General features: G+C 41.1%; 1 protein-coding gene across 1 annotated transcript in view; it reads left to right on the top strand.

Moving 5' to 3' along the window:
- The window catches only part of SLC4A3 (solute carrier family 4 member 3), a 153,917-nt gene that overhangs the window by 38,413 nt on the left and 88,100 nt on the right, over nt 1–27,404 (top strand). Inside the window, exons 6-8 of the mRNA XM_053689813.1 lie at nt 715–808; nt 16,511–16,695; nt 20,857–21,085. Coding sequence (XP_053545788.1) covers nt 715–808; nt 16,511–16,695; nt 20,857–21,085 — 508 coding nt within the window. The remainder of the gene's footprint in view (nt 1–714; nt 809–16,510; nt 16,696–20,856; nt 21,086–27,404) is intronic.

Here is a 27,404-nt window from a genome sequence, read left to right on the forward strand (position 1 = left end):
GCAATAGTCAAGGACAACAGACCAGATTTGCTTGTGTGCAGTTGAGATTGTTGCAGCATTTAAGCTACTAATATAGAAGATAATTAATTAAAATCTGGCCTGTTAGGGTTCACTGAGGACCAGAACTGAAAAAAGGGGATACTATTTTAAGACTGCACTGTGGTATATACAGATTGTTTAAAAGAAGGGTAGAAGAAATTAAAAACACAGTGTAAAGGTCCCTACCCCTATTGTGAGGTTGATTTGTTCTCATGCTTTTAGTTTACTTTTTTTTCTTATCCAATACTGCAGTACTTAAAGTTTCAGTATAGGGGGATATTTTAACAGGAAACACAATGATTTCAAATAATGAAATAAAGATAAATAAGTTATTTGTAAACAGTTTAATGCAGCAGGTAAAAAGATTATTGGGAACATAGGAAAGGGGCAAAAATGTTAAGGTTTTGCAACGTATGTACATTACTGGAGTTCATTTTGTTTCTGAAGAATATTGATATGATAAATTAAATAGTTTTGTGGCGAATTACCAAATGTGTAAATTAGCTTTTAAGTGAGTCAATTTAAATGTGTACTTTCCAGTCTTGCAACATTAGGTACGGAATATTTCAGAAGCTGCACAATTTGTTTCCTTGGTTATAGTTTGTTTTGTAATGTTTGCTTTAGATGTTTACATAACTCTGATAGTTATAAAAAAGAAATTCCTTTCTTTTTTAGAAAACAATGAATTACCCAGAGGGGCATCGGCTGAGACATAGGAAACTTATGGAAAAGATTCCTGAAAATGCAGAGGCAGCTGTTGTACTTGTTGGTTGGTAATTAAACATGTTCATCCTGCCAGTGTCTGCATTTCTGTATCTTGGCAATATGATTTAACAGCTGTCAAATAATTACCACAACAATAGAGAACACAAATCCTGGGGGCAGTAAACACCTTGAGATTTTGATATAAAATGTTTAACAGCTTTTAATGCATTTTCATTATTTATTTTATTCTCTTTTCATGTTATTTTGCTCTGAAAATTGTGCAATTTCTAATTTTCAGAACTTGAAATTCACCCTGGTGACTTCACAAGGCTAACACGGCTACATATATGTTCCAAATTGTCTTCATTAGATAGCAACTGCAAAAACAATACACTTTATACTAAGTTTATGACAGCGGCTAGCCTTTTTGGCTGTAGACTAAAGCCTAGATTGGCTCCTCCAAACGAGGCAAATGGTGGGTGGTGGGTTCTGAGAAATAATTGCAGTAAAAGGATGTTAATTTGTTTAAGAAATGTGAAGACTTTGCTGATATGTTATTCTACAGTAACAGAAATGACTTGTAATTACTAGGTGTTTACTCTCCTTGTAATAACCTGCCTCTGGGACCCCCACAGCTGTGGGCAGTCAACATGCCAGATGCCATGGTTGTCAGTAACCAATCAACATAAAGGAGGCAGGGTCCAGTCATGTACAACTAGTGTTCCCCTCTTTTGTAAAGTTGCTGTCATAACATGGATCACATCATTCTGATGTGGCTGAAATGACACAGAAAACAGTTTCATAACAATTCACATCACACCACCATTACCATTAGATCCTGTCTAGATTTATTTTATAAGATATGACGAGTCCACGGATTTCATCCTTAATTGTGGGATTTAACCTCCTGCGAGCAGGAAGTGGCAAAGAGCACCACAGCAGAGCTGTATATATAGCTCCTCCCTTGCCCTTCCCCTCCCCCTCCTGTCATTCTCTTTGCCTGTGTTAGTCATAGGAAGAGGTAAAGTGAGGTGTTAGTTTTAGATTCTTCAATCAAGACGTTTTTTATTTTAAAATGGTGCCAGTGAGTACTATTTTCCTCAGGGAGAAATCGTCAGTCTATAACTTCCCAAGAGGAGTGGAGACATCTTATTTTTCTGCCCTGATGTTGATGATCTTAGCAAATGTTATCTAAGATCCACGCTGGTTCCCAAAGAACGGTTGAAGGTAGTGTAAAGAAACATCTTCAGTGTGGAGAACCGTGTCATGCTACAAGCAGCATTGAGGTATGTTCAGTCATTTGTTTCTGGGGAGACTTGATACATCAGAACAGGCTGACATTATTCCCTATCTGGGGAGGGTAAATCAGTATGCACTACATGTATGGTAATGGTGTACCTGGAATTCCCTTTATATTAACTGCTAAATGTCTCTAATATCACTTATGATAATTGTGTAGTATGGGCTGAACGCTGGGAGATGCGGTTGGTGGCTAAAAACGTATAGTGTTTTGTCAGGCAGTGAGGCTTGATATTGGTGCGACATACTTGTGTAAGAGGGGCACATGGCTTCATGTTTTATTAATAACGACATGTTTGGGGTTTGCAACGGCTAGTGTTACGCCCACGGGGCGGGGCCTATTTTCACCCGGATTGCATAGACAGCAAAGTCCTGGGCTCCGGTGGGGCCTAAGTTGTTTTGCCATTCGAAGGGTCTTCAAAGCTTCTCAGTAGCAGCAGTGTATTCCGGGGGCAGGTAGGCGCCACAGCAGAGCTGTGGCGAGGTGCAGGGGCCTGAATAAATAAAATGTTTTTGTCATAACTGTTAAATTGATTTATATTGTTTTCTTCTAAGACGAGTCCACGGATTCATCCTTTACTTGTGGGATATTATCCTTCCCTACAGGAAGTGGCAAAGAGCACCACAGCAGAGCTGTCTATATAGCTCCTCCCTTAGCTCCACCCCCCAGTCATTCTCTTTGCCTACTCTAAGTACTAGGAAGGATAAAGTGAAAGAGGTGATAAAATATTAGTTTTTAATTTCTTCAAGCAAGAGTTTGTTATTTTAAATGGTACCGGTGTGTACTATTTACTCTCAGGCAGCAGATGGATGAAGACTGCTGCCTGGAGGATGATGATCTTAGCATTTGTAACTAAGGTCCATTGCTGTTCCCACGGAGTACAGGAAACTTCAGTGTGAGGAACGGTTTCATGCTATGCAGCAATGAGGTATGTTCAGTCATATTTTTCTGGAGAGACTGTGTATTTCAGAAAGGCTGACATTATACCCAGGAGGGTAAGGGTAAGCAGCAATCCTAGAGCTAAAAGAAGGGCATTACTTAGCTTGCATATGGGGCCAATTACTAATATGGTTGACACTAAATGGCAAATGTTTGTGAGCAAACGTTTTTTGATTTGGGAGTGCTTTAACGTTTTTGTGGGCAATAAACGTTTTGGGCAACTTTATTAGGGCACACATGGCTTGATTTTCAGGTCTTAGAACCCACATGGCTAGTTATAACCGCTCTGGTGCGGTTCTTTAAGACTGAGGAAACATCGAGTGAGATGGGCGGGGCCTATTTTCGCGCATCAGATGCGCAGTTAGTTTTGTCAGTAAGCAGCAAGCTCTAACTCCTGAGGGCCCTGGTGTATGTTTTTGGCCAAATCAAAGCTTTTACCCCACTTTTTCTGTGACAAGGTGCTTTTTTCCGGATCTGAGCCTATTTTCGATCCGGTTTGGAGATTAAGGGGTTAATTGTTAAAAAATTATGTGGTGCAATCTTAACTACCTATAGTGTGTCTACATACAAAATTTTGTAAAATTTGGTGCATGTTTAGGCTGTTTTGCAGAATGTGTATGCTTTTTTTCTCTTAAAGGCGCAGTACTGTTTTTTTAAGATTGTTATTTTTTTCACTAAATAAAGTGTTTTCATGCTTGTTTGTAGTCATTACTAGCCTGTTCAACATGTCTGACATTGAGGAAAGTCAATGTTCAATATGTTTAGAAGCCATTGTGGAACCTCCACAGAACATTTTTTAGCTACTAAAAGTATGTCGCAGGATGATTCTCAGTCAGAAGAGAATCAGGTTATGCCATCTAATTCTCCCCAAGTGTCACAACTGTTAACGCTCGCACAAGCGACGCCAAGTACTTCTAGTGCGTCTAATTCTTTTACCCTGCAAGATATGGCCGCAGTTATGAATACTACCCTCACAGAGGTTTTATCTAAGCTGCCTGGGTTGCAGGGGAAGCGCAGCAGGTCTGGTGTGAGAACAAACGCTGAGCCCTCTGACGCTTTATTAGTCATATGCGATGTACCCTCACAATGTTCTGAAGTGAGGGATTTGCTGGCTGAGGGAGAGATTTCTGACTTAGGAAATATGTTCCCTCAGACAGATTCAGATATAACGGCTTTTAAATTTAAACTAGAACACCTCCGCTTATTGCTCAGGGAGGTTTTAGCGACTCTGGATGATTGTGACCCTATTGTAGTTCCAGAGAAATTGTGTAAAATGGACAGATTCCTAGAGGTTCCTGTCTACACTGATGTTTTTCTGGTCCCTAAGAGGATTTCGGAAATTGTTACTAAGGAGTGGGATAGACCAGGTATTCCGTTCTCTCCCCCTCCTAATTTTAAGAAAATGTTTCCCATATCAGACGCCGTGCGGGACTCGTGGCAGACGGTCCCTAAGGTGGAGGGAGCTATTTCTACCCTGGCTAAGCGTACAACTATACCTATTGAGGACAGTTGTGCTTTCAAAGATCCTATGGATAAAAAATTAGAGGGTCTCCTGAAGAAAATATTTGTTCATCAAGGTTTTCTTCTCCAACCTATAGCGTGCATCGTTCCTGTAACTACTGCAGTGTCCTTTTGGTTCAAGGCTCTGGAAGAGGCTCTTCAGGTTGAGACTCCATTAGAGGATATTCTGGATAGAATTAGGGCTCTCAAGCTAGCTAATTCTTTCATTACAGATGCCGCTTTTCAATTTGCTAAATTAGCGGCGAAGAATTCAGGTTTTGCCATTTTAGCGCGTAGAGCGTTATGGCTTAAGTCCTGGTCTGCTGATGTGTCATCAAAAGCTAAGCTTTTAGCCATCCCTTTCAAGGGTAAGACCCTATTCGGGCCTGAACTGAAAGAGATAATTTCAGACATCACTGGAGGGAAAGGCCATGCCCTTCCTCAGGATAAAACGAATAAGATGAGGACCAAACAAAATAATTTTTGTTCCTTTCGAAACTTCAAAGGTGGTCCCTCTTCCTCTTTCCCTGCCGCAAAGCAAGAGGGGAATCTTGCTCAATCCAAGTCAGTCTGGAGACCTAACCAGACTTGGAACAAGGGTAAACAGGCCAAGAAGCCCGCTGCTGCCTCCAAGACAGCATGAAGGGGTAACCCCTGATCCGGGACCAGATCTAGTAGGGGGCAGACTTTCTCTCTTCGCTCAGGCTTGGGCAAGAGACGTTCAGGTTTCCTGGGCTTTAGAAATAGTAACCCAGGGGTATCTTCTAGATTTCAAAGATTCTCCCCCAAGGGGGAGATTCCATCTTTCTCAATTGTCTGTAAACCAGACAAAAAGAGAGGCGTTCTTACGCTGTGTAGAAGACCTATATTCCATGGGAGTGATCTGCCCAGTTCCAGAAACAGAACAGGGGCAAGTGTTCTACTCCAATATGTTTGTGGTTCCCAAAAAAGAGGGAACTTTCAGACCAATTTTGGATCTCAAGATCTTAAACAAATTCCTCAGAGTCCCATCCTTCAAGATGGAGACCATTCGGACTATTTTGCCAATGATCCAGGAGGGTCAATATATGACCACCGTGGACTTAAAGGATGCATATCTACACATTCCTATCCACAAAGATCATTACCAGTTCCTCAGGTTCGCCTTTCTGGACAAGCATTACCAGTTTGTGGCTCTTCCCTTCGGGTTGGCCACGGCTCCCAGAATTTTCACAAAGGTGCTAGGGTCCCTTCTGGCGGTTCTAAGGCGGGGCATAGCTGTGGCACCTTATCTGGACGATATCTTAATCCAGGCGTCAACTTCCAACTAGCCAAGTCGCACACAGACATCGTGTTGGCTTTTCTAAGATCTCACGGGTGGAAGGTGAACGTAAAAAAGAGTTCATTTATGCCTCTCACAAGAGTTCCATTCTTGGGAACTCTGATAGATTCGGTGGACATGAAAATTTTTCTGATGGAGGTCAGGGAATCAAAGCTTTTATCCATCTGCCGAGCTCTTCATTCCATTCCTTGGCCGTCAGTGGCTCAGTGTATGGAGGTAATCGGTTTAATGGTAGCGGCAATGGGCATAGTTCCGTTTGCTCGCTTGCATCTCAGACCACTGCAACTTTGCATGCTCAAACAGTGGAATGGGGATTATGCAGATTTATCTCCTCAGATAAATCTGGACCAAGAGACCAGAAACTCTCTTCTTTGGTGGTTGTCACAAGATCATCTGTCCAAGGGAATGTGTTTCCGCAGGCCAGCATGGGTCATAGTGACGACGGACGCCAGCCTATTGGGCTGGGGTGCAGTCTGGAATTCCCTGAAAGCACAGGGTTTGTGGACTCAGTAGGAGACTCTCCTCCCAATCAATATTCTATAACTGAGATCGATATTCAACGTGCTTCAGGCGTGGCCTCAGCTGGCGTCAGCCAGATTCATAAGATTTCAGTCGGACAATATCACGACTGTAGCATATATCAATCATCAGGGGGGAACAAAGAGTTCTCTAGCGATGATAGAGGTTACCAAAATAGTTAGATGGACAGAGACTCACTCTTGTCATCTATCAGCAATCTATATCCCAGGAGTGGAGAACTGGGAAGCGGATTTTCGAAGTCGTCAGACTTTTCATCCAGGGGAGTGGGAACTCAATCCGGAGGTGTTTGCACAATTGATTCAGCAATGGGGCACACCAGAATTGGATCTGATGGCATCTCGTCAGAATGCCAAACTTCCTTGTTACTGGCCCAGGTCAAGGGATCCTCAGGCAGTACTGATAGATGCTCTGGCAGTACCCTGGTCATTCAACCTGGCTTATGTGTTTCCACCATTTCCTCTCCTTCCTCGTTTGATTGCCAGAATCAAACAGGAGAGAGCTTTGGTGATTTTGATAGCACCTGTGTGGGGCATTCCAGAGTTGGATCTGATGGCGTCCTGTCAGAACACCAAACTTCCTCTTTACGGATCCAGGTCCAGGGACCCCAAGGCGGCATTGATAGATGCTCTAGTAGCGCCTTGGTCCTTCAATCTGGCTTATGTCTTTCCACCGTTTCCCCTTCTCCCTCGGCTGGTAGCCAGAATCAAACAGGAGAAGGCCTTGGTAATTCTGATAGCGCCTGCGTGGCCACGCAGGACTTGGTATGCAGACCTAGTGGACATGTCATCTGTCCCACCATGGACACTGCCAATGAGGCAGGATCTTCTAATACAGGGTCCGTTCCAGCATCCAAATCTAGTTTCTCTGTGACTGACTGCTTGGAGATTGAACACTTGATCTTATCCAAGCGGGGGTTCTCTGAGTCGGTCATAGATACCTTGATTCAGGCTCAAAAGCCTGTCACCAGGAAAATTTATCATAAGATATGGCGTAAATATCTTTATTGGTGCGAATCCAATGGCTACTCATGGAGTAAGATCAGGATTCCTAGGATTTTGTCCTTTCTGCAAGAAGGATTGGTGAAGGGGCTATCAGCGAGTTCCTTAAAGGGACAGATATCTGCTTTATCAATTCTACTGCACAAAAGTCTGGCAGATGTTCCAGACGTTCAGTCGTTCTGTCAGGCTTTAGTTAGAATCAAGACTGTGTTTAAACCTGTTGCTCCGCCATGGAGTTTGAATTTGGTTCTTAAAGTTCTTCAACGGGTTCCGTTTGAACCTATGCATTCCATAGATATTAAGCTTCTATCTTGGAAAGTTCTGTTTTTAGTGGCTATCTTTTTGGCTCGAAGAGTTTCTGAACTATCTGCATTGCAATGCGACTCTCCTTATCTTGTTTTCCATGCTGCCAAGGTGGTTCTGCGTACCAAACTTGGATTCCTTCCTAAGGTTGTTACTAATAAGAATATTAATCAGGAAATTGTTGTTCCTTCTCTGTGTCCTAATCCTTCCTCTAAGAAGGAGCGTCTATTGCACAACTTGGACGTGGTTCGTGCTTTAAAGTTTTACTTGCAAGCGACCAAAGATTTTCGTCAAACATCTTCTTTGTTTGTTGTCTATTCTGGAAAACGTAGAGGTCAAAAAGCTATGGCTACCTCTCTTGCCTTTTGGCTAAAAAGCATCATCCGTTTGGCATACGAGACTGCTGGACAGCAGCCTCCTGAAAGAATTACAGCTCACTCTACTAGAGCGGTGGCTTCCACATGGGCTTTTAAAAATGATGCTTCTGTTGAACAGATTTGTAAGGCTGCGACTTGGTCTTCGCTTCATACCTTTTCCAAATTTTACAAATTTGATACCTTTGCTTCTTCGGAGGCTGTTTTTGGGAGAAAAGTTCTTCAAGCAGTGGTGCCTACTGTTTAACCATCTGTCTTGTCCCTCCCGTTCATCCGTGTCCTGTAGCTTTGGTATTGTATCCCACAAGTAAAGGATGAATCCGTGGACTCATCTTACCTTTATAGAAGAAAACTAAATTTATGCTTACCTGATAAATTGATTTCTTCTATGGTAAGACGAGTCCACGGCCCGCCCTGTCATTTTAAGACAGATTATATTTTTTTGATTTAAACTCAGTCACCTCTGCACCTTGTAGTTTCTACTTTTTCTTCCTGTACCTTCGGTCGAATGACTGGGGGGTGGAGCTAAGGGAGCAGCTATATAGACAGCTCTGCTGTGGTGCTCTTTGCCACTTCCTGTAGGGAAGGATAATATCCCACAAGTAAAGGATGAATCCGTGGACTCATCTTACCATAGAAGAAATCAATTTATCAGGTAAGCATAAATTTAGTTTTTTACACACCTAAGCAAGCCGGTGCAATACTATTAGAATATTTTGGGCACATTAAAACAAGTTTTATTGCCACAAATGCTGTTTTAAAGATTACAGAAAAATTGCTGCGCTTTCATTATTTAAAGGCGCAGTACACTTTTTTGCTGTTAACATTTTTGTCTATATAATTGAATTCAGAGCTCAATATTTTAAGTAAAGAACAACTATTATTGCTATTGCTAGTCTGTTTAACATGTCTGAACTTGAGGAGACTACTTGTTCTATGTGTTTAGATGCCATTGTGGAACCCCCTCTTACTTTTTGTCCCTAATGTACTGAAAGGGCCTTACAATGTAAGAAGCAGATTTTATGTCTCAGTCTGAGGAGAATCAAGGTATGCCGCTAAATTCTCCCAAAGCGTCACAACCTTTAACGCCCACTCAAGCAACGCCGGTTTCTTCAACCGCGTCTAATTCATTTACTCTGCAGGATATGGCTGCAGTTATGTTAACTACCCTTACTGAAGTATTATCTAAGTTGCCAGTGTTACAGGGCAAACCCAGCAGGACAGAAGTCAATGTGAATACTGAGTCTTCTGATGCTTTGTTAGCTATTTCCGATGTACCCTCACAGGGATCTAATTTGGGGGTCAGGGAACTTCTGTCTGAGGGGGAACTTTCCGATTCGGGAAGTGTGTTACCTCAGACGGACTCAGACGTCATGTCCTTTAGATTTAAGCTTGAACACCTCCGCCTGTTACTTCGGGAGGTTTTAGCAACTCTGGATGACTGTGACTCTATTGTGGTACCACCAGAGAAATTGTGTAAGATGGACAAGTACTTAAAGGTGCCTGCTTACACTGATGTTTTTCTGGTTCCTAAGAGGATTTCGGAGATTATTAAGAGGGAATGGGACAGACCGGGTATACCGTTCTCACCTTCTCCTAATTTTAAGAAAATGTATCCCATATCTGACACTGTTCGGGACTCTTGGCAAACAGTCCCTAAGGTGGAGGGAGCTATTTCTACCCTGGCTAAGCGTACAACTATACCTATTGAGGACAGTTGTGCTTTCAAAGACCCTATGGATAAGAAATTGGAGGGTCTTTTAAAGAAACTGTTTATTCATCAGGGTTTCCTGTTACAACCAACGGCCTGCATTGTACCAGTTACCACGGCAGCGGCCTTCTGCTTTGATGCATTAGAAGAGTCTCTGAAGACTGAGACTCCTTTAGAGGATATTTTTTATAGAATTAAGGCTCTTAAGCTGGCTAATTCTTTTATTACGGATGCCGCCTTTCAGATTGCTAAATTGGCGGCTAAGAATGCCGGATTTGCCATTTTAGCGCGTAGAGCGTTATGGTTAAAATCTTGGTCTGCTGATGTGTCATCTAAGTCAATGATTTTGGCTATTTCTTTCAAAGGAAAAACCCTATTCGAGCTTGACTTGAAATAAATCATTTCTGACATTACAGGAGGTAAGGGTCATCTCCTACCTCAGGATAGAACTGCTAAACTGAGGGGTAAACAAAATAATTTTCATTCCTTTTGGAACTTTAAAGGAGTCCCCTCTTCTTCCTCTTCTTCCACCAAACAGGAAGGGAATTTTGCTCAGGCCAAGTCCGTCTGGAGACCCAACCAGGCTTGGAACAAGGGTAAACAACCCAAAAAGCCCGCTGCTGCTACCAAGACAGCATGAAAGGGCGGCCCCCGATCCGGGACCGGATCTAGTAGGGGGCAGACTTTCTCTCTTTGCCCAGGCTTGGGTAAGAGATGTTCAGGATCCTTGGACACTGGAAATTGTGTCCCAAGGGTATCAACTGGAATTCAAAAGTTCTCTCCCAAGGGGGAGGTTTCTTCTTTCAAGATTGTCTGTAGACCAGATAAAAAAAGAGGCATTCTTACGTTGTGTAAAAGACCTCTCTACTATGGGAGTAATTCATCCGGTTCCAATACTGGAACGGGGGCAGGGGTTTTACTCAAATCTTTTTGTGGTCCCCAAAAAAGAGGGCACGTTTCGACCTATTTCAGATATAAAAAGTATAAACAAGTTTCTCAGAGTCCCATCCTTCAAGATGGAGACTATTTGAACAATTCTGCCATTGATCCAGGAGGGTCAATATATGACTACCTTGGACTTGAAGAATGCATACCTTCATATTCCTATCTACAAGGATCATCATCAGTTCCTAAGGTTTGCCTTTGTGGATGAACACTTTCAGTTTGTGGCTCTTCCCTTCGGGTTGGCCACAGCACCCAGGATCTTCACAAAGGTTCTAGGGTCACTTCTGGCGGTTCTCAGGCCGCGGGGCATTGCAGTGGCACCTTATCTGGACGATATTCTGATCCAGGCGTCATCTTACCATCTGACAAAGTCTCATACAGACATGGTTCTGTCCTTTCTGAGGACTCATGGGTGGAAGGTGAATCTAGAAAAGAGTTCATTAATTCCACAGACAAGGGTTCCCTTCTTGGGAACTCTCATAGACTCCATATCTATGAAAATTTTCTTGACGGAGGTCAGAAAGTAAAAGATTCTAAATACATGCCAAGCTCTTCAGTCCAATCCTCGGCCATCAGTGGCTCAGTGCATGGAGGTAATTGGATTGATGGTGGCGGCAATGGACATCATTCCGTTTGCTCGTTTTCATCTCAGACCACTACAGCTGAGCATGCTCAGGTAGTGGAATGGAGATTATACAAATTTGTCTCCTCAGATAAATCTGGATCAGGAGACAAGAGACTCTCTTCTTTGGTGGTTGTCGCAGGATCATCTGTCCCAAGGGACGTGCTTCTGCAGACCCTCATGGGTGATAGTGACAACGGACGCCAGCCTACTAGGTTGGGGTGCAGTCTGGAATTCCCTGAAGGCTCAGGGTGTGTGGACTCAGGCGGAGTCACTTCTTCCAATCAATATTCTGGAATTGAGAGCAATATTCAATGCACTTCAGGCGTGGCCTCAGTTGGCTTCGGCCAAATTCATTCGCTTTCAGTCAGACAACATCATGACTGTGGCGTACATCAATCATCAGGGAGGAACAAGGAGTTCCTTAGCGATGACAGAAGTATCCAAGATAATTCGGTGGGCGGAGGCCCACTCTTGTTATCTGTCAGCAATCTACATCCCAGGAGTGGACAACTGGGAAGCGGACTTTTTAAGCAGACAGACGTTTCATCCGGGGGAGTGGGAACTCCATCCGGAGGTTTTTGCCACTCTGATCCTCGGATGGGGCAGACCAGAGTTGGATCTGATGGCATCTCGTCAGAATGCCAAGCTTCCAAGATACGGATCCAGGTCAAGGGATCCTCAGGCCGAACTGATAGATGCCTTGGCAGTGCCTTGGTCGTTCAACCTAGCTTATGTGTTTCCACCGTTTGCTCTCCGTCCCCGGGTGATTACTCGGATCAAACAGGAGAGGGCTTCAGTAATTCTAATCGCACCTGTGTGGCCTCACAGGACTTGGTATGCCGATCTAGTGGACATGTCTTCTCTGCTGCCGTGGAAGCTTCCATTGAGGCAGGACCTTCTCATTCAGGGACCCTTCCAACACCCTAATCTAGTTTCTCTGCAACTGACTGCTTGGAGATTGAATGCTTGATTTTATCTAAGCAGGGGTTCTCTGATTCGGTCATTGATACTTTGATTCAGGCACGCAAGCCTGTTGCTAGAAAGAGCTACCATAAGATATAGCGTAAATATCTTTATTGGTGCGAATCCAAGGGCTACTCATGGAGTAGAGTTAATGATTCCTAGGATTTTATCTTTTCTCCAAGAGGGATTGGAGAAGGGGTTATCAGCAAGTTCCTTAAAGGGACAAATTTCTGCTTTGTCGATTTTACTACACAAACGTTTGGCAGACGTTCAGTCTTTTTGTCAGGCTCTGACCAGAATCAAGCCTGTGTTTAGACCAATTTCTCCACCCTGGAGTTTGAATTTAGTTCTTAATGTTCTTCAAGGGGCTCCGTTTGAACCCCTGCATTCCATAGATATTAAGTTGTTGGAAAGTTTTATTTTTGGTTGCTATTTCTTCTGCTCGTAGAGTTTCTGAGCTTTCAGCGTTACAATGTGACTCGCCTTATTTTATCTTCCATTCTGATAAGGTGGTTTTACGTACCAAACCTGGTTTCCTTCCTAAGGTTGTTTCTAATAAGAATATTAATCAGGAAATTGTTGTTCCTTCATTATGTCCTAATCCTTCTTCTAAGAAGGAGCGTCTGTTGCATAACTTGGTGGTCCGTGCCCTGAAGTTTTACTTGCAGGCGACTAAAGAATTCCGTCAATCATCTTCATTATTTGTTGTTTTTTCTGGAAAATGTAGGGGCCAGATAGCTACGGCTACCTCTCTTTCTTCTTGGCCGAAGAGTATCATCCGTCTGGCGTATGAGTCTGCTGGACAACAGCCTCCTGAAAGAATTACGTCTCATTCCACTAGGGCTGTGGCTTCCTCATGGGCATTTAAAAACGATGCTTTTGTTGAACAGATTTGCAAGGCTGCAACTTGGTCGTCTCTTCACACTTTTTCCAAATTTTACAAATTTGATACCTTTGCTTCTTCTGAAGCTGTTTTTGGGAGAAAGGTTCTTCAAGCAGTGGTGCCTTCCATTTAGGTTCCCGTCTTATTCCCTCTCTTTCATCCGTGTCCTGTAGCTTTGGTATTGTATCCCACAAGTAAGGATGAAATCCGTGGACTCGTCATATCTTGTAAAAGAAAAGGAAATTTATGCTTACATGATAAATGTATTTCTTTTATGATATGATGAGTCCACGGCCCACCCTGTCATTTCTAAGACAGGTATTTATTTTTGTTAAACTTCAGTCACCTCTGCACCTTTGGCTTTTCCTTTCTCTTCCTAACTTCGGTCAAATGACTGGAGGGGGAGGGGAAGGGAGGAGCTATATATACAGCTCTGCTGTGGTGCTCTTTGCCACTTCCTGCTAGCAGGAGATTAAATCCCACAAGTAAGGATGAAATCAGTGGACTCGTCATATTGTAAAAGAAATACATTTATCAGGTAAGCATAAATTTCCTTATTTACTAAAATGTAAATACCTTTTATCAGGGATTTTTTGTGGGGGTGCTCACCGTTACTGAGTACCACCACCTCTGACATCTCATAACAGATAATGGGCTAGATTACAAGGGGTGCGCTAACAAGTAGAGTGCGTATTACAATCTGAAAGTAAACTTTAGTGCAATTGAATATAACACGCAAGTCATTTTTTGGGGGAAGTCATTTTAATTTGGCGCCAAAGGATCAAGCCCAGGACCACAACAAGGTCTCCCCCTTCCTGGGACTCTAAACCAGCACCCACACAATGCATACTTCCAAACAAAACAACTGGGAACCTCCCAGGATGACACAGGCTTTTGTAACCTCCCCTATGAAAATACAAAACACAGGAATGGACCGCACTCACAGACTGGATTGGGTACACATCCTAAGCTACAGCAAACTCCACAGTCCTGAACACTGACAGACAGCTGCAAAGTTCCCAGAAACCCAGGCAGTTAACTCCAGAGCAGTCTGGGTGACAGGCCCGCAGGGAAGCATTGCAAACATTATCAACACAACACACAGAAAACCTGGCACTCACAAGCAGATTCACAGTAATGCTTAAAAGCAAAACTGGCGGAAGTCAGTTACATTTGGCGCCAAAGGATCAAGCCCAGGACCACAACAAGGTCTCCCCCTTCCTGGGACCCTAAACTAGCACCCACACAATGCATACTTCCAAAAAAAAAAACATCTGGGAACCTCCCAGGGTGACACAGGCTTTTGTAACCTTCCCTATCTAAATACACAACACAGGAATGTACCGCACTCACAGACTGGACTGGGTACACATCCTAAGCCACAGCAAACTCCACAGCCCTGAACACTAACAGACAGCTGCAAAGTTCCCAGCAACCCAGGCAGTTAACCCCAGAGCAGCGTGGGTGACAGGCCCACAGGGAAGCATTACAAACATTATCAACACAACACACAGAAAACCTGGCACTCTCCAGCAGATTCACAGTAATATTTAAAAGCAAAACGGGGGAAGTCAGTTACATTTGGCGCCAAAGGCTCAAGCCCAGGACCACGACATGGGTGCTGGTTTAGGGTCCCAGGAAGGGGGAGACCTTGTTGTGGTCCTGGGCTTGATCCTTTGGCGCCAAATGTAACTGACTTCCCCCAGTTTTGCTTTTAAATATTACTGTGAATCTGCTGGCGAGTGCCAGGTTTTCTGTGTGTTGTGTTGATAATGTTTGTAATGCTTCCCTGCGGGCCTGTCACTCAGGCTGCTCTGGGTTTAACTGCCTGGGTTGCTGGGAACTTTGCAGCTGTCTTTCAGTGTTCAGGGCTGTGGAGTTTGCTGTGACTTAGGATGTGTACCCAGTCCAGTCTGTGAGTGCGGTCCATTCCTGTGTTTTGTATATATGTATATATATATGTGTGTACGTATGTCTTTATATGTGTATATATGTATCTACAGACATATATACACATATAAACACATAAATACATATGTATACATATATAGACATTGTGCATTGGAGTCCTTTGCAGTCAAGTAGCTGAAGAAATGTAAAAATCATATTTATGCAATATTCATATTTAATTATCTGTTTATGTATTTACTGTAAATATTTCACATTGAAATGTTCTTCATATAGGGGAATATGTTATAAGTGTTTTTAAATAGATATTCCTATATTTATTTGTAAATATCTATACCTATATTATATATATATAATATAGTGTATATATAGTGTATATATATATATATATATATATATTTTATTTTTAACAAAAAAATCATATATATATATATATATATATATAAATAAAAATATATATTTAAGAATAAATAGAACATATTCTGCTATGTGAAAGACATTGGAATGTGAAATATTAATATTTCATGTCAGATTAGCACGCTTGAGAAAACACAATCGTGATTGTGCGTGAGTAAGGGTGTTAGTTTTTTTTCCATTTTTAACGCTCCGTTGAAGGCTATGGGGGAAGAGTTTTAATATTTGAAGTTCGTCTTTTTGCGAGTGTTGGGTTAGCGCTCATGCTAAAACTTTTTACTTTCAACTTGTAGTACCCAACGCGTGCAAAAAGATTACTGCTAGTGAATTTAATGCTCGTGCAGGATCACTATTTGCCTCACCACTTGTAATCTAGACCAATATTTGTAATCATCATGTATATACTCTAGTTTTTATATGATTGGGCTGCAAAATCTATATTAACAAATAAATATATATGTATATAGATATGTATATTTAAAAATATGCTTCAATCGCTGAGCGCAAAGCTTCCTAGCAATGCAAACACAAGCTCTCGTGAGCATTGTGCTTTACTTGTAATACCAGCGCACATTAGCATGCACTGGTATTACTCACTGGTGCGCTAATATCTCTTGCATGCAAGCAATATTTTGCGCTCCACTTTTAATCTAGCCCTATATTTTAGTTCCCATGTCCTTTTGTTAAGGATATTTTTAAAATAATAACTTTTTATGGTACTGATAAATTCCTTAGAGAGTGTTAACATTTTGAGAAATAATTGCCAACTGTGGTCTCAGAGTCTGAGTGATATATGCAGCGCTTGTGATGATTTCTCCTTTTGTGTAGAGACTGTTTTGTATCACCTCTTGTATCATATCAAGTAGGTTTATAGCACCTATCTAGTTCAGTATACAGCTTGGAATAGAAATGTTAGAATCTATACATCAGCTCTGTCAGAAACAAAATATTTAATGTATCAGTCGTAATATGAAAATTACAATGACTACTTCTGTACACTGTGAATCTAACCCAGTAATGTCTGTGAATTTTTTTATCATAGGTTGTGTAGAGTTCCTGGCCCATCCAGCCATGGCGTTTGTGCGTCTGAATGAGGCAGTTTTGCTGGAGTCTGTCCTTGAGGTCCCAGTTCCTGTCCGTTTCCTCTTTGTGTTGCTTGGTCCAGCTCAATCGCATATGGATTACCATGAAATTGGACGTTCCATCTCAACTCTCATGTCTGATAGAGTAAGAATGTACATGTGCCCATTCAGTTTGGCACTGAAAAAATATACTCAGATTTTTAATTGTTACCTTTTCTAATGTGCTTAAAGCCCCATAGATAAAATAAATAATTAAATAAATGCATAAATATATATATTGACTAACCATTGTAGTCTTGATCCTGTAGAACTTTATCGTCAGGTTTCTCTTCAGATTGGCTCCTCCTCAGCGAACTCTTTGTAAGTGTGAGCTGAGTTATGAGTGGGTTAATGTGAAACTTCAACCCACCACTTATTGCTATTGAATATAATCAATCAAATTTCAGCAGCAGCTGGCAACCATTTAAACTTTGTGTTCTATATTTTACTGAAGCTAAAAGAACAATAAAGAAAAAAATGCAAATTAAGCAGTGATTGACAAATAGATGTATAAAATTAAGAGCTAGATTATGAGTGGAGCGGTAATTACCTCTTCTGCTTGCACACTAACTCCTCTCGACTTCTGCTCACATGCTAACCCCGTGGGTAGATTTTTCAAGTGTGTCGGGCAGACATGATCCACTGTAGCGGATCATGTCCGCCCAACATTGCTAAATGCCGTCAGCATACGCTGTTGCCATTTAACATTGCACAAGCATTTCTGGTGAAATACTTGTGCAATGCCACCTCCTGCACATTTGTGGGCCAATCGGCCGATAGCAGGGGATGTCAATCATCCCGATCGTATCCGATCAGGATGATTGCTGTCCACCACCTCAGAGGTGGCAGATGACTTAAGGAGCAGCGGTCTTACGGCTGCTACTTCTTAACTTTTGTTTCCGGTGAGCCTTAAGGCTTGCGCAGAAACAGCTGCATCCACAGCTTAATAAATCTACCCCCAAGTGTGCAAAGAGCAGAAGTTATATATTGTGACTGCGTTAATGTACCCTCCCATAGACTTCAATGGAGAGAGAAAAGTGGAAAAAACCTAACACCCATACTTGAGCACTAACCTGAATCGCCATAAGTTCCCTACTAATAATCCCCGAAACCACCACATAGCCCACCACAAAGTCCCCCCTAAACTATTAACCCCTAACCCGCCGCATAGCCCACCGCAAAATCCCCACTACTCTGTTAACCCCTAACCCACCACATAGCCGTTTGCAAAGTCCTCTCTACTCTATTAACTCCTAAACCGCAATACCCACATTGCAAAATGCCCCACTACTCTATTGACCCCTAAACTACCACAACCCCACTGCAAAATACCCACTAACAACTAAACCCCCTAACCTAACACCCCCTAAGTTACGCCCCCTCAACAACAAAAAACTAACCTTAGCTAAAAAAAAGAAAATGTAAAAATATCTTTAAAAAAATAACTTCAAATAAAAAAAAACAACCTAACTTTACCTGAAAAATTATATAATCTAACATTACGGGGAAAAATTACTATTACAGGAAATAGAAACAATTTACCAAAAATAAAAAAAAACAGTTATGCCTATTCTAAAACCCCACTTAAAAAAAACACCCCAAAATAAAAATACATATACTAACACTAAACCTAAATAACCCTTAAAAGGGCCTTTTTTGGGGCATTGCCCTAAAGTGACTTAGTTCTTTTAAAATAAAAAATAAATAAAAAAACACCAATCTATCAAATGCCCTTTTCAATTTTTTGGAGGGGGGAGTGGGGGTTATTTGTAGATTGGTATTGTTTTTTTTATTATTTTTATTGAAAAAGAGCTGTCACTTTATGGCAATGCCCTACAAAAAGCCATTTTAAAGGCTATTGGTGTAGTTTAGAGTTAGTATAGGCAGTGGCGGTTCTAGACAAATTTTACTGGGGGGCCAAGGTGGGGCCAGTGTTTTATCAGGGGGGGCACATTAAAAAACGGAAACAAATCATATAGATACATGTGTGTGTGTGTGTGTGTGTGTATAAATGTATATATTTATAATGTGTGTGTGTATGTGTTATATATATATATATATATATATATATATATATATACACACATCCATACATACACACATACAAACACACACATATATATATATATATATATATATACACACACAAATACGTACACACACATATACACACATACATACATGCACACACATATACACACATACATACATGCACACACATATACACACATACATACATACACACACATATACACACATACATACATGCACACACATATACACACATACATACATACACACACATATACACACATACATACATGCACACACATATACACACATACATACATGCACACACATATACACACATACATACATGCACACACATATACACACATACATACATGCACACACATATACGCACATACATACATACACACACATATACACACATACATACATACACACACATATACACACATACATACATAATATATATATATAGATATAGATATAGATACACACACAAATCCATACACATTAACACACACACACATATATATACATACACACACACATATATATATATATATAGATAGATAGATAGATAGATAGATAGATAGATAGATATAGATACACACACAAATCCATACACATTAACACACACACACACACATATATATATATATATATATATATATACATACACACACTGAGTAGAAAAACATAAAATAAAAAAAGAAGACTATGCACTTAACTAGTGCTACATAGTTCAGATAGCACATTCAATGAAAATGGTGTCAATTAATTATTTACATATATTAGAAAAATAAGGAAAACACTCCAGCAGTCATTATAAAGTTGTGGGGGTGAGAGGGCAGACTTACATCTCTTCTGTTCTGGCAGTGTACAGGCTAGAGAGAACATCTGCAAAACCAACCAGTGACACTTCTGGAACTCTTGTCTGCAGACTGCAGCTGTTAGACCCCACGCACCCACAACAACCCGGGAACTGTAGCACATATCTGAAAGGGGAGGGGGCGCAAGTTTTACATTGTTACTTTCACTTTGTTAACCCCACGCTTTGACTAGACAGCGTTTCAGGGACAGGGAAGCAGATAAATAGCCTTGATCTTGTCCTGTACTTTTCAGTCAGCTCAGTGGCCAGCTCAGGGGGGCCACAGGGAGGGCCAGGGACATTTTTACAGGGGCACTGGTCCCTGTGGGCCCCTGTGTAGAACCGCCCCTGAGTATAGGTGATTTATTTTGGGATTTTTTTTTAAAGGGACAGTCTACACCAGAATTTTTATTGTTTTAAAAGATAGATAATCCCTTTATTACCCATTTCCCAGTTTTGCATAACCAACAGTTATACAAATATACTTTTAACCTCTGTGATTATCTTGTATCTAAGCCTCTGCAAACTGCCCCTTTTTTCAGTTCTTTTGACAGACTTGCAGTCTAGCCAATCAGTGCTAGCTCCCAGATTACTTCACGTGCACGAGCACAGTGTTATCTATATGAAATATGTGAACTAACACCCTCTAGTGGTGAAAAACTGTTAAAATGCAATATGAAAGAGGTGGGCTTCAAGGTCTAAGAAATTAGCATATGAACCTCCTAGGGTAAAGGGACACTCAGGCTTTATTACATTTTCATGATTCAGATAGAGCATGTCATTTTAAACAACTTTCCAATTTACTTCCATTAAAATGTGCACAGTCTTTTATATTTACACTTTTTTTGAGTCACCAGCTCCTACTGAGCATGTGCAAGAACTCAGACTATACGTATATGCATTTGTAATTGGCTGATTGCTATCACATGGTACAGGGGGAGTGGAAATATACATAACTTTAAAATGTGTTAGAAAAGAATCTACTACTCGATTTGAAATTCAGAGTAAATGCTATTGTATTGTCTTGTTATCTTGCATTTGTTGATTATGCAAATCTGCTGTGTTTATTGCTCCTTTAAGCTTTCAACTAAGAATACCAAGAGAACAAAGCAAAATTGGTGATAAAAGTAAATTGTACATGTTAAAATTACATGTTCTATCTGAATCATGAAAGTTTATTTTGGCCTAGACTGTCCCTTTAAGTGGGGTTTCAGAATAGGCATAACTGTTTTTTTTTAATTTCTTTTAGTTTTAGATAAATATAGACTAGCAAACCAAACCAAAGACACAGGCAGAGAAGACTGTGACTTAATGACAAGGACAAATAATAATTTTAAATAATTGTATGGATCCTCTTATGCTCCTCAGGTATTCCATGAAGCTGCCTATTTGGCTACAGAACGACAAGATCTCCTTAATTCCATCAATGAGTTTCTGGACAGCAGCATGGTACTTCCTCCATGTGAGGTACAAGGCAAGGATTTGTTACGTTCCATTGCATCCTTCCAGAAGGACATGTTGAGGAAGAGAAGGGAGCGTGAGCAGCGACGTTCGGCCAGAGAGAAAACGAAACCCAAAATTGTAGGGGAAACTGCAGGTATGAAAAGATAAATAAACAAAGATAATTTGTTTTCACACTGAGACTAACAGGTCTCTTAAAAGAACATAAAAGTAATAGTATGCTGGTGCTATACTGTTATACCACACTATTTACCTTTCTTTGTTAAAGACTTTTTTATTTTACCCTTTTATTAACACCGACATACTCACCATATGCACTCACCTGACACCAACCTTTAATTGTATTCAGGTGTTAATTGTAAGCTATACACTATGCACTAGCTTGCCTGTCACTCAAGTTTATGCACAACAGTGTGCTTACCAATCAGCAGCTAGGTTTGCTCTCAGACCAGCACCTAGTTTAGAGTTTCCAAACCTAATGATTTAACAACAACATAAAATAGAGGTAATTGTTTGTTTTTATTTTGTCACAGTGCCTTTAAACAGAAACTAAACCCATTTTTTTTTTACTTTTCATAATTCAGATAGAGCATGCTATTTTAAGCAACATTCTAATTTACTCCTATTATCAACATTTCTTCGTTCTTTTGGTATCTTTATTTGATAAGCAGAAATGTAAGCTTTGGAGCCGGTCCATTTTGGTTCAGCACCTGGGTTGCTCTTGCTGATTGGTGGTGAAATGTAGCCACCAATCAGCATGCACTATCCAGGTTTCTGAACCAAAAATGGGCCGGCCATTTAGCTTAGATTCCTGCTTTTTCAAATAAAGATAGCAAGAGAACGATAATAGGAGTAAATTAGAAAGTTGTTTGAAATCAAATGCTCTATCTGAATCATGAAAGGAAAAAAAATTGGGTTTAGTATCCCTTTAAGTATAAGATTAAAAGTCTCTTAAAGGAGCATAACACTAAATAGTATGCTGTTGCTATACTATTTTGTAGCACTATTCTAAAAGCTTTATTTAGTTACTTTTCCATTAACGGACCACCACTCTGTTGGTGAATACAGAATGCCAGCAGATGGAGCTATAGAGTTCTGGTCTGTTAATGTACCCATGGGTAAAGAAATTCACCCATCTACACTATTGTTTTGCCTTCATCTGGGGGGTTGAAGGGGGGCTCCCTACCGATCCTGTGGGATTCACCCCAAGTGAACCTTGGGGAATGAGGTTTACAAGGGGGGGCATACTGTATATGTGTGTGTGTGTATATATATATATATATATATATATATATATATTAAAATCAAAAGGACTTTTTTTCTATGTGAAGAACATAGGAATTTAAAGCATTTCTATTCAAAACACATTAAAACATAAAAAAAATGATATTGCATGTTTCAAGGTCTTTGACAGTGAAGGGCTCAAAAGTGTGTATATATATATATATATATATATATATATATATCTATATATATATATACATACAGTATATATATATATATATATATATATATATATATAGTATATGCATATAGAATAAGTGTATACAAATACATATTTACAAATATAAACACATACATGCACATGTATACACACACACACACTCATATATCTATATATATATATATATATATATATATATATATATATATATATATATATATATATACATACAGTCATGGCCAAAAATATTGGCACCCCTGCATTTCTGTCAGATAATGCACCACTTCAACCAAAAAATGTTTAGGCATTCTCATGGAAACTCTCTCCTCCATGCCTCTAGTTGTCATCCACAGAGAGTTTTCATAAGTGTGGCCAGGGGTCAGTTCATACGCCTCAAAAGAAATTGTACCAATAAGGTTAATTATGAAAGACAGGCGGATGACCTGACAGTGAGGCTAAGGGAGAGAGGTTATAATATGGCCACCATACTCACGGAAAGGAGAGCAGTGAAAACATATCCCCAAATTTGCTAGATAGTTAGGAAACATTTTCCATTACTCCTAGCTGACGACGAGCTCCAAACCACAGTGGAGAAAGGGATTAGATTTACTTACAAGAGAGGTAGAACAGTAGGGAATAGAGTAGCCCCAACGAGATTAAAAACTAGTGTGGTGGCTAAATCCTCCTGGCTACAATTTAATGGAATGTACCGTTGCAACTACACAGTTTGTGTAGCTTGTGCTAAAGCCAACTTGGGTGACAGTTTCAGCTCCTCAGTCACAGGGGAAAACTTTAATATCAAATTATGTATGAATTACCGCTCTACCTACATTGTATATTTAATTTCTTGTACCCAATGTGAGCTCCAATATGTGGGTCTTAGTACCAGAGAAGCAAGGGTTAGGATTAAGGAGCATCTGGCAGACACCAGGGCGGGTACTCACACTACACCACTTATTTAACATTTTTCACAATTTCATGAGAAGGATGTGAGGAGCTTTAGGTGGAACATAATAGAGAGGGTCTTACCGGTTAATAAAGGAGGAAACAGGGCTAGGAAACTAGCAGAAAGGGAGGCTTACTGAATATTTAGGTTAAAGACAAGGATACCAGGGGGCCTCAACTCCGAATTTGGCCTCATTAATTTCTGGTGAACAAGAATGGAGGTCATGTGGGATCGAGATAAATCATAACTCAGATAGTCCATGACTCACTTCTATAATAGTATTTATATTTAGATGGGTCTTAAGATCTAGACATTATAGGAACCTACATTCTCTTTTTATCATTAGCATTATCATAGGTTAGTGTTTGTTTCATATTATCTGTGGAAGTTTTATTATTGGTACATTTTAACAGAGTACCAATCTTAGGACAGCTTATCCAACACTTTACATAATCTCAGGGGTGCATTTAGCTTTTATAGGAATAGGATTTGACAGTCAATATCAGCTAACTATTTCCCCTATCTTTCTGCTACTACCCTTAATATTTGTATCTATGTGATTCTTATAGTAATCTCTTTATTAAAAGGAGTAGTAGCAATTAGGAATAGGAAACATATTAATTCTCCCTGCTGTATTAGTATTTCCAAGACAAGGCTAGAGATTACCCTGAAAGAAAGGGATCTTTCATTCTTTGAACTCTCGATTGCTCTGGCGGTACTCACAGCGTATATGTTGATTTGATTGTGCCTTTAGAGGTGACAAGGGTCTAGAGACAGTGTTATTGCTTTCTGGCTCTGTGGACTGTCTTTTATTGGGGGTCACATCTGTGATTTTATACTTTCGATTGGTGCCTTTACTTAAACACCATTTCCCTGTGAAGTCCGGTGTTGAACTAAATACGCCCGTGAATATTTTTAGTGGGGAGTGTGGCAACAGGGAATTGGTGCTTGAGCTACACCATGACAGCTGTAACATGATCGCTAGACAGATCTCTTTGATTCAGCTGCTGACGATTCAGAGGAGGTGTCAGGGTTTTTTCCCTGTTTTGTTTGCCTGCTGCTGGCAGCCATTTTACTCACCTCTCTTGCTGACTCTGGTGCATACTGTGTGATGCTGCTCATTTCCTGCACTTCCTTTTATGGCCAGACTGGTGCACATCATCCGTGTGAGACAGGATGCAGTCTCAGAATTGTGATGTCATCACTTATTATATAAAGGGCCTCTGTTCAGTATGCTTTGCCTTTGCGTTGTCTCAGACCTGTTTGTAAAAACTCCTTTGTATTACCTGGCTGTCTGACATCCCTCCTGGTTCCTGATCCCTTGCTTGTTCCTGACTCTGCTGTTCTCCTTGTTCCTGATTCCGGCTCGTCTGACTACTCGCTTTGGCTCCTGACTAGGCTCGTCTGACTATTAGCTTTGGCTCCTGACACGGCTAGTCTGACTACCAGCTCTAGTTTTGATTCCTGGCTTGTTATTTGACTTGTGGACTTTTTATTATTTTTTGCTATTAATAAAGGTGTGATTATTTTTGCACTTCTCATCTCAGTCTGATTCCTGGCACCCTGACATTACGCAAGGGCCATGAATCCTGATGGTGCTAATAATCCACCTTTACCTGCCATAATTTCCAGGATGGATGAACAGGATCACCGCTTGGATCAATTTGCACTAGCCCTGCAAACCCTGCTGACTCACACTGCATATTTGGACCAAAGTAACCCGCAAGTTATGGCTGCTCCTGTTTCCGCTGCTGCACCTAGTCCTACCAGGAGCATGTCCGGTTCTGCACCTCTTCCTCAGCGTTATGGAGGCGATCCTAATCAGTGCAGAGGGTTTTTGAACCAGGTGGGCATTTACTTTGAGATGTTACCTCAGGCGTTTCCCACTGACAGAGCTAAGGTGGGATTTATCATCTCGTTACTCTCTGACACAGCTCTTGCCTGGGCTAATCCCTTGTGGGAGACTAATAAACCTGTGATTTCAAATTACCCTGAATTTGTGGCCTCCTTTCGAAGGGTATTTGTTCCGGCTCGCTCCTCCTCTGCTGCTAAACGACTCATGTCCATTTAGCAAGGTACAAGATCTGTTGCTCAGTATGCCATTGAGTTCCGAACGCTTGCTGCAGAGGTAGGTTGGAACAATGAAGCCCTTGTTGCCGCCTTCTTTCATGGGCTCTCTGATGCGATTAAAGACGAAGTTGCTGCAAGAGATTTACCAGAAGATCTTGAGGCATTGGTGTCTTTTTTTATCCTAATTGACATCAGACTAAGTGAGAGGCCCTCTTTCAAGGAGTGCTTGCGGAAGCCTCCTGTTCCATTGTCTCCTACGTGTTCGATTGCACCCATGCCTCCCTCTCCTCCCATGCCTCCCTCTCCTCCCATGCCTCCTGGTCCCGAGTCACTTTTGAAGTCTTGTCCTACACGGCCGGGAAACGCTCACACCTAAGGTCCTGTCGGGGGCAGACCTTGGGTGATTTATCCTCGTCCCCGGAACCGCTTAAGGAGAAACCTTTGGTCACGGTTGTCCTTTCCTGGGTGGACTCCTCCTATAACACACTTGTCACAATTAAATAAATATGTACTGTTGCTCTTTTGTATAATGTCTCAGATACTTAATATTGGTAGATGAGAACAGAAACAGTAAGCTTATTGATAAGAGTTAAAGATCATATCATCAGATACTGGCATGCATATTCTGAATAATATGACTGAGATACGGTAAGGAATGAACAGTGTTAGGTCTTTTACTATTCAGAGCAACAGTTTTGTTTTCTTTCCAGAGATTTACTTTACTTTGTTCAAACAGGGTTTATTTACTTGTAAGATTTGATCTACTTTCCTCCCATTCACCTTCACACACTCACACACCAATAAAATATTATATACAAGAGTCCTTTAAAGTGTGGTCAATCACTTCTCTTCAGAGAGAAACTTAACAATTGGTGATTCAGATGCGATATGACTTATAACCAGGTAAGCTCAGTATTGCAGTAAATTGTATGCACAGTTCATAGAAATCATAAGAGATAATGGTGCAATTTACCTTGGTCTGACTTACATTATATTTAGGCAGTTCAGAGGAGAGCGTCTTACCTGTGTCAGACTCGAGGGGAAAGTGAAGCCGGGAGGAGGGTGAGCGTGACTTACTTCCGGTTTTCGCTGATCCGATCCGTACAGCAGCTGATCCGGCGGAGATACACAGACCTGCTTGGAGAATAGCTGAAATTTAAATATAGAAATTGAACAGCTTCAAGTAAGATGAAATATCCGTAAGCTGATGTGTTTTAGAAGATCTGGAAATAATCTTCAAGAGGTTAGTTTCGTAGAGAGACCTGTAGAAGATAACTAGGTATAGCTAGAACTCAAAACAGAGAAGTGTGTTTGGCAAACACTTCAATTAACAGACAGTTTGGTAGGGATCTGGTGAGCTTTAAATAGGGGTAGAAAGTTGATGGGAGGTTCACTCTTAAAGGTATATTACACCTCCATAGTCACCCAGGCTCTTTTTGACGCTGGTGCTGCGGGCTATTTCATTGACAGTGCTTTTGTATCAAAGCACTCCATTCCTGTTTTGCCTCGGTCCGTTCCGTTTGCTATTGAGGCCATTGATGGCAGGCTCCTTCAGCCCGCATTCGTTACTCACGAAACTGCTCCGTTATCCATGGCTGTTGGGGCTCTCCATTTTGAAACCATCCAGTTCCAGGTGATAAACTCTCCGCATTTTCCGGTTGTTCTGGGTTATCCCTGGCTCCAAAAGCACAATCCCAGTCTCGACTGGCACAGGTTCGAAATTTTGTCGTGGCCTCCGCAATGTATTTCCTCTTGTCTTCGGAAAACAGTTCGAGTCTTGTGCACTTCTTAGGTATCTCAATTTCCAGAGGAGTACCGAGAGTTCCTAGACGTTTTTGACAAGGTGCGTTCTGGTATGTTGCCTCCTCACCGGTCTTACAATTGTGCCATAGACCTGCAACCGGAGCCTCCTCGGAGCCGGGTTTACCCTCTATCTGTTGCGGAGAATTGTGCTATGGAGGAGTATGTTACCGATGCTCTGTCACGGGGGATCAT

The sequence above is a fragment of the Bombina bombina genome, chromosome 1 (genome assembly GCF_027579735.1).
Source record: "Bombina bombina isolate aBomBom1 chromosome 1, aBomBom1.pri, whole genome shotgun sequence".
NCBI lineage: Eukaryota > Metazoa > Chordata > Amphibia > Anura > Bombinatoridae > Bombina > Bombina bombina.